Here is an 8568-nt window from a genome sequence, read left to right as displayed (position 1 = left end):
TTTTCTGGATCGGAGCTGCGTTTATTGAATTCAAACCTGAGCCGACTCGACCTGACCTATTTGAAATTTGGATAATTTTAGATTTTCAATCCTACGACTTGACCTGGCCCGACCCAAATCTGTAAAATTATTTGACCCCGCAAGCTGTAGCCTCCGGGGGTACAAACAAGTTCTAAAACCATGGATGGGTTGACCCAAACCAAACCCGATCCAAACCCAAATCGGATCCAATTTTTTTGGGTTGGGTCCAGGTTATACATGGACTTGACCCAACCCGAATGACCTATTGGGTCAAAAATTATAACGGTGGACCTGACCCAATCTTCTATTGGTTTAGATCTAGGTCCAAAATTAGGACCTGAACAAGAAACTAGGTTAGGTTGGGGTTACCCATGACCTGACCCAACCCGACCCATTTGCACCCCTACGAGCTGGCGTGGGAGACGGTCTGCCAACCGACTCACGAGGGAGGGTAGGGTGTCCAGTCTTTTCTCATAATGAGAGAGGCACTGATTGCTCGACATGCAATGAGACTGATCCTTGAGCCATAAATGCTTCTTGAGTCAAGTGATGACTGCCCTCTATGGATCGGTGACCGGAGGTGCTCTTTTCTCTAACAAGAAATCTGTAGGTATGTGCCCACTACCTTGGCTAACACCAGGTAGTTGATTGGTGATGGATACAGTGTGGATGTTGTGGACTCTTGGGTAGATACTCTCTTAGTGAGACTCTGGCCGACCATGGTCAATGTTGAAGCTATAGACAGCCTACGGGTTTGTGATGACGGGGCAGGATGGGATACCAGCTAGATTGGCCATTTGTTTGGTGAGCATCTCGCAAAGAGAGTCCAGTCACTGGTGGTTCCAGAAAGTGCTAGTTCAGATGTGAGGGTTTGGTGTATGTCCTGCAACTCCAGGGTCAGAGTGAGAGACATCTATGGTCTTCTTCAGTGCGAGCTGCACCCACGGCAGGATTGCGCCTGAATTTGGATATTCGATCTTCACTCGACGTTTGCCCTACTCCTCTGTAAGGTGGTTTGGGGCTAGCTACCAACGAGATCTGTGCTGAGCAGGCGTAGACTGGGCATCCAACCACATTGCCCTGGATGCTAGGTAGAGGAGACCGTAGACCACATTCTATTTCAATGCGATCGAGCTAGGAGAGTTTGGATGCTTGTCGATATCCCACTAGATGCTCGGTGCCAGTTGAACCTCTTCACCTAAGCACCCAGACGGTGGGCTGCCGCTTCTCAGACTGGTATGTGACCATTGGGGCGACTTACATTGTTTACCATATTTGGCTGGCCAGAACGCCTAGATCTTTGGAGAGAGAAGTCCTACACCTAAGTTCATCGTAGAGTGAGCTATGTACAAATGGTAGAGATCACCCATGCAGTTTCATCAGATAGGCCTTTGATAGCTCGGGGCATCTGAGACTCTAAATCTGCTTTGTAGCACTACAGACGATATTTTTTACCTAGGAGCCCCCACCCCCGAGTTTCCTCAAAGTCAACTTTGACAGATACGTGCAGGATGGTGGCACAAGGGGTGGTGCGAGTTTCATGATTAGAGGCCCGGACTCTAGGGTGGTTGTAATAGGTGGGTGCCAGATCTTTGACATTTCTGTTCTTAGGGTGGAGCTGAGGGCAGCTTGAGTTGGTCTATGTCAAGCCTGATTTGTTCTACAGGCCAATGTAAACCTGCTTAAGGGTAACTCGGCTACAATGATTGGCTAGATCCAGAGGTGCACCGGTGGCATGGGTGGTTGTCATCCTTTGCTCTAGAATTTGGGCCATGATAGGTGGAGATGTTGCCTTTCAGGTTAAGCATCTCTACAGAGAAGCCAATGCAGCAGCAGATTAGGCGGCTTCGTATGTAGCCGATCACTCTAGGGGAGCGCTCTAAATTAGTGAGAGGGAGCTATCTAGAGTACTTCGAAATTTATTATTTTTTATTTTTTTGGATATATTCACTTTATAAGTGTAGTTGTAGCGAAGAAAAAAAAAAAGAGGGACTGGTCCAAGTTGTGCGATGCTCCGGTTCCCATATATCGCGGCAATTGGGTCGATGAGTTGAACCGGCCCATTTACACCACCGATTTATCATTATTCTAGAATAGTACGGACCAAATCAGCACCGTTCCATCCGTATATTTTCTCTAAAGACGAAAATACTCTAAAGTTTGCCTCCGGGCTTTTCCGAACCTTAGCGTTATGAATATCATAGCAAACCCCCCTTCTCGCACCTTTCTTGAAGCTGCTCGAAGAAGTGAGAGGGAGGAGCTCAGCGAGTAGATCGGCGAAGAGATGAGGGCCGAGGTAAGATTTGGAATGTTCTCTGCCTTTTGGTTTCCTCTCTCTTGGCCCCTTTAGTTGGTAAGGGGTCGATGTGTTTCTTAGAACTCGCTCTATTAAGTGAAATGCTTATGAATTCCAATTAATATTTCGTCGTTTTTCCTTGTGGTTTGTCATTTTGATTCCGTGACAAAGGAGTGATTTTTCTGAGATTTTTTTGATGGTTTTTAGGTGATGCTAACGGTTTTCATATTTCTAGTGTTGTGATGTCAAAATGATTTTTTTTTTTGTTTTGTTGAATTTGGTATGTCCTTTTTTAGGGATTCTGAGTTTTTGTATGGATTTTGTTGTTGATCTGTGGGTTTTGTTGATGTCTGTAAGAAAGATTATTTCTTTTCTTCATGCTGTGGAGAGTCGTGTATCTGGTTTTTGAATATGTTGGATTCATAATGTAGAGCCTTGGTTGCTTTAGTCCTGTGAGAAGAAGTTAGATTTGTTGGTTATATGAATAGATAATGGGTGAAGATTCGTGAAGAAAATACGAGAGTTTACTTGGTTATTAATGGTTTGTGTTTCATAAGTTAGCTAACCTTTTGGCAGTCCTTGTGGCATCATAATAATACTAACTTTTGGGATAATGATTTTTTATGCATATATATTATATATGCTTTGATTTTTAATATCAAATATAAGCGGTACAATTTGTTAATGGATAGAGGCGTTTGATTAAATTGGATCATGTAATTTGAAAACATTTATTTGAAAGCTTCTGTTTCATTTCTCATTTAAGTCGAGGATGATTGCTTCATTTCCTGAAGCATAAACATTTTGGCTAAATCCTTGAAACATTATTTAAAGGGTGTTTAATCTGCGTCTCTAACTATTTTATTTTTTCAGATTTAGTGTCATGATATTTTGCTCTTAAATTGTGCTTATGATGTGTTAGCACTTAGCACTTTATTTTCATGCATGTTGTCATTGTATCTCGTGCCTGTGCTGGAATAAGGTAGCACTTATCTCCAGTTTGCTCCTTTCTAGAAATATGGTAAATTGTGCGTTCTCTTGTTTTGATTTGTTGTATTTGCTCGATGTTCATGCTAGTGAACTTCAGTATATGGTAGGATTAAGTTTAACCGATTCATGGTTCTTTTTGTACTAAAGCAAGTTTAACTAGTTAAAGACTGCAAATAGCAGGACTGTTGAATGAATTAATGTCATTATCAATAAATGTTCTGTTCAAAAAGTTGCTTGATAAGGGTTTACTTGATTGATAATTTAGTTGAGCTTGAGATCTATCAGCTTGCTTTGATTTAACTTGATAAAGCTCAAAAATAGTGAAAGAGATAAATAATGTGTTTTAATATTATTTTAGTTATAATAAGCTTTTCTGATCATTTCCATCCATGAACATAGGTCGAACCATGTAAATCCTTGTCTCTTACATGTTCTTTATTTATTTTTCTATCCTAAATTTTAACTTCATTATATAACAAATAAAAAATCAGCTAACTCTGCAATCTATAAATATGGAGCAAACAATTTCCGATTTGAATGGTAACGTCATATGGCACCCCAAATGAAAAGACTTCAACATGAAAATTTGAGTTGTCAAAGTATTTTTTTTTTTTTGTTTAAAGACACCAATCATTAGATTGGCCAAGACAAGTCTGATGCATAATTTACTTAAGAGTCGATTTCGCAGTCCTTCATCCTTTTATCTTTAATGTTATAAGCAAAAGTTTAGTGCCCCACATCTCTTGCTGCAAGATATTGGAAAAAAAAGGAACAAGAAGAATCCAATTTTGGTCTTATATGTTCAATACTAAAGCCCAAGTGGACCAGAAAACAAGAAGTTGGAATTAATTTGAGCTGGTCCCAAACTTCAGGTTAAAAATGAACTGTAGCTGAATTTGAGACCCAGCTGGCCTCCAGATTCCACATTATTGTTGATCAATTCATATAATTGTCCATTTGACAATTTGTTTGCTTTCTCTAGAATGTTAGGGAGAGAAAGAGAGAATTCACCATTCTTTCTCAGTATACTTTTTTTCTTATATAAAAGATGGTGTCTTATATCTATGCATTATATAAATAACAAAAAAGAAAAGTGATAAACAAAACTTGTAATTGGGAGTGATTAATATATTATATTGTACTAGACATTCTAGTTAAGGGAAAAAATCCAATGAATCTTATACGTAAATGAATATAAAGAAGATGCACGATTAATGTATAACATGGACTTCGATGTACCAATAAGGGTGTTAAACGCTACAATATGCCTCAGCAATCAAAATTAAAAAAGAGTATTTGCTACCTGAGGTGTTTCCAAGGAGCTCATGTTCATTGACTTAAATGGTAATGTTTGCAGTAAAGACATATGACAGAATTAGTAATCGGAAGGACTACGATTGATTTCAGCAGTTTACTGGGATTGAGTAGTTATTTTCTTTTTCTATCTCTACAATAGTTAACTGGTTCTATGGTGCAGTGGTTATTGCTCGGGACTTTGAATCCGTCGACCTAGGTTCGACTCCTAGTAGGACCTTTTTCTTCTAATTTGGAATATTATTCTTCTTCAAGAAAAGGTTTTTACCATGGAAGGAACTCCTTTCTGCCTTCTTCGGCTCTAGCCAGCTGATGCAGGACTAAGTACTGCTGGCTGCCGCTGTAACAGGGTCAGTTGGTATGTCTTCCAGATGTCCACTGCCTTTTTTCATATCCTGCTATTTCTTTAAAAGTTTGACGCGGATTTTAGGTCTCTTATCCAGATACTTAACACTCGAGAACCTCTTATCTAGATCAACTCGGGTCCCCATTCCTGCGATAAAATTTGTCCCCCCCCCTCCTTTCTTTCCTTTGCTATTTTGAAATATTGATTTTATTTTTTTTTCCAGGAATAATTTTGAAACAGATGTGCCACTATCCATTTCTTTCGGTTCTGGGCAGATCCTTCAACTTTTGTCAGAATTTGGGTACATCACCAAACTCATCGATCGGGATCCCTTCTGCTCGGAATTTCTTAGCCTTTTGTCTCTTGAATTTATCACCACGGATTGTTTCTTCTAGTTTACATACAAAATCTGGCCTGGAAGAACCATCGGTGGTTCCTATTTTTATACCTGCAGAGGGGACTCTTCATCATGTTCATCGTAATTGTTTCCGTACTTCAGCCACAAATTTCTCGATCAGGACCTTTTCTTGCTTCTCTTCTTCACAGAGTCTAGACACTTCAAGTGATGCGGATGCAGTAAGCGAGCACTTGGCTTCCATTCCTGAGAAGGTGTATGAAGTCATCATGTCCTGCTCTGGTACCGATCAGCTTCTGGAGAGCATTCTTGATTCGCTTGGCATACAACTGACCACCGAGTTGGTGAATGATGTCATCCGAAGGCTTCGCTATGAGGAAAAATTAGCTTTCAGGTTCTTCACATGGGCGGGCCATCAAGAAGGGTATACCCACGAGCCTCCCGTGTATAACGATATGATCGATATATTGTCAAGCACGAGATACAAGGCACGGCAATTTGGGGTGGTTTGCGATATTCTGGATTACATGAAGAGAAGGAACAGGAACACGGTGCCCAGTGATGCTCTCCTAGCAATCTTGAGAACATACACTGACAAGCATCTGTCCCATCTCAGAATATTTGCCAAGAAGAAAAGAATACGACAAAAGACACCACCAGAAATAGATGCATTTAACTTGCTACTGGATTCTCTCTGCAAGTGTAGCTTGGTCAGGGAGGCAGAACTTATGTTCCACCGGGTGAAGAATAAGGTTGTCCCGAATGCGGAGACTTACAATATTTTGTTTTTTGGGTGGTGCAGACTGAGAGACCCTAAAAAAGCAATGAAGGTGCTTGAGGAAATGATGCAAATGGGTCACACCCCGGAGAATTTCACATACAATGCTGCAATCGATTCCTTCTGCAGTGCAGGGATGGTTTCAGAAGCTAGAGAGCTTTTTGAGTTCATGAGAACTAAAGGCTCCACCATATCTTCACCAACTGCCAGGACTTATAGTATCATGATCGTGGCCCTGGCGAAGTCAGATCTGATGGAGGAGTGCTTTAGACTGCTAGCTGATATGAGAAGTAGTGGTTGCCTTCCTGATGTATCGACATATAAAGACATGGTTGAAGGGATGTGTTTGGCTGGAAAGGTTGATGCTGCCTATAAGATACTGGAAGAGATGAGCAGGACAGGTTTTCCACCTGATATCCTCACATATAACTGCTTTCTCAAGGTGCTTTGCAAACTTAGGAAGGCTGAAGAAGCTCTAGTGCTTTGTGAAAGAATGATAGAATCAGGTTGTGAGCCTAGTGTCCATACTTATAACATGTTGATTACAATGTTTTTTGAGATGTGTGAACCAGATAGGGCTCTTAGCATGTGGGATGAGATGGATCGAAGAGGATGTGCACGTGTCGTGGATACTTATGGTATAATGATTGACGGGTTGTTCAATTGCGGGAGAACAGATGATGCATGTTTACTTCTGGAAGAGGTAATAAACCATGGGATGAAATTGCCATATCAGAAATTTGATGCCATTCTGATGCAGCTATCAGCAATTGGAAATCTTCATGCCATCCATCGTCTATCAGAGCATATGAGGAGGTTCTACAATGTTGCGATGGCCAGACGTTTTGCCATAAGCCAGAAGAAGAAGAGCATGAGCTTGAGGAGAAGATAGGCTTTCAGATTTCCAGTACCATCACCCAAGGTTTTATACTGAAGCCAAGTCAAAGCTACCTTCAGTTTGGTACTCATCAGCTCCACCAATTTGTTTGTCAAGTAGTGCTCACTGATTACCAATGGCTCGCGATATCTTGATGCAACAAGCTTCTCTGCAAGATTTGGGGAGTCATGTCTGAAGATATCTCTTTATAACTCAAATAGATCTGCTGGCTGTTTAGCATTTTGTCTACGGGATGAACCTCAAATAGTATAGCTTACATTGCTTAGCATCTGATGTGCCGATTGCTTTTCTGAAACCATGGCATCAACCGACATCAACTTGCAACACTTAAGCTTTGCTGTAATTTTGCATGCCTAATTTTAACCTTAACTGTAGCAATATGACATTTATACTATAGTCTAAATTATATAAGATTGGCATACCAATATTCAATTTTTTTTATTACATTGTCAGCATTGATGTGTTTTATATCAACTTGTGGGTTTTGACGGACAACTGACTAGACCATCATGCTGAAGTAGGTTTCCAATCTGGACTGAATATATTTTAAGAATGTAAGTTGATTTCTGCTATGCTTTTGAAACAAGATCAATCTTTCTAGTATTCTCAACTTCACTGAAGGAAGTTGCCAAGAGATCACAGTTGCAAGGTTTGTTTCTGAAGCTGTAGAAAGAGGTTTGGTACGGGCTGAAGCAGAAGCTGCCACTGAGGCAGTCATTCATTCAAAAGACCATGAATTTTTCAGCTGAGAGATCGACTGCAGTACTATGAAGCTGTGAACCGTGAAATGTCCCAGAGGAATCAGGAAATTGTAAGTAAGGTTGCTTCTTCAAGTCTTCTTCCTCTTATTTATCATGAGGCAATTGATCTTGTTATTTAATAATGAGTGTTGGTGTGGAGTAGTTTATGTTTTACTTCATTGTTTTGGATGATATTATGATGATCATATGTACAACAGGTTATGCATAAAATGAATTTATATCTTTCCCTGTTTGATGAACTTCTTAGTGCACATACAGCATATCTCTCGTCATACCGCTTCCATATTGATTATCTGCAACTTACAAATTTTGAAAATGCCATTTAGTAGACATCACCAGAGCATAGAAGAACTCTATAACATACAACATTAATCAAATTTCAGTGATACAGGGGAATTTCGATATATCTCTCTCTCCCTGCCACCCACCTACCCCCGGTGGTGGTCCCTCCCTCCCTAAGAAATGTTCACCTTGTTTCTCATTTACTGTAGTTACTATTTATGCCTGCATGCATGGTTGTACCATCAAACTTTTTTGAGATTAAACAATTTCACAAACATGAGTTTTTTTAATAGTATGTAGCTTCCATCTAGTGCTTCGAATATGTTCTTGCTTTCATGTGGTTACCTATCCTCAATTTTGTTTCAATTTTCATACTTAAAATCTTATAGCATGTGGTGGAGAGCATTTCTTCCTGCTCGCCTTTTCTTAGTACAAAATTTAACACCGTATTTAAGGCTTCTAAAGTTCCACATTGCTAAGTAAAATGTTCACTTGTTATCAAGTTGCAATATATATAGAGTCGATAT

At 40.0% G+C, this 8568-nt stretch overlaps 1 protein-coding gene across 4 annotated transcripts; it reads left to right on the top strand.

The window, feature by feature from the left end:
• Positions 1-2169: 2169 nt before the first annotated feature.
• LOC120108646 (pentatricopeptide repeat-containing protein At1g73400, mitochondrial-like) lies at positions 2170-7991 on the top strand. 4 transcript variants are annotated; one of them, XM_039122303.1, is made up of 3 exons: positions 2172-2317; positions 4785-4979; positions 5191-7991. In XM_039122303.1, exon 3 carries the CDS (start codon positions 5208-5210, stop codon positions 6990-6992), a length of 1785 nt encoding a protein of 594 aa, XP_038978231.1. In that variant the 5' UTR covers positions 2172-2317; positions 4785-4979; positions 5191-5207; the 3' UTR covers positions 6993-7991. The 4 variants fall into 4 exon arrangements, with proteins under 4 accessions (XP_038978232.1, XP_038978231.1, XP_038978233.1 ...); XM_039122304.1 differs by lacking the exon at positions 4785-4979 and having other exon boundaries at positions 2170-2317; XM_039122305.1 differs by lacking the exon at positions 4785-4979 and having other exon boundaries at positions 5514-7991.
• The last annotated feature ends 577 nt before the right edge of the window (positions 7992-8568 follow it).

This window comes from Phoenix dactylifera, unplaced genomic scaffold, assembly GCF_009389715.1.
Source record: "Phoenix dactylifera cultivar Barhee BC4 unplaced genomic scaffold, palm_55x_up_171113_PBpolish2nd_filt_p 001460F, whole genome shotgun sequence".
In the NCBI taxonomy this organism is placed as follows: domain Eukaryota; kingdom Viridiplantae; phylum Streptophyta; class Magnoliopsida; order Arecales; family Arecaceae; genus Phoenix; species Phoenix dactylifera.
This window is presented reverse-complemented; position numbering and strand designations above follow the sequence as displayed.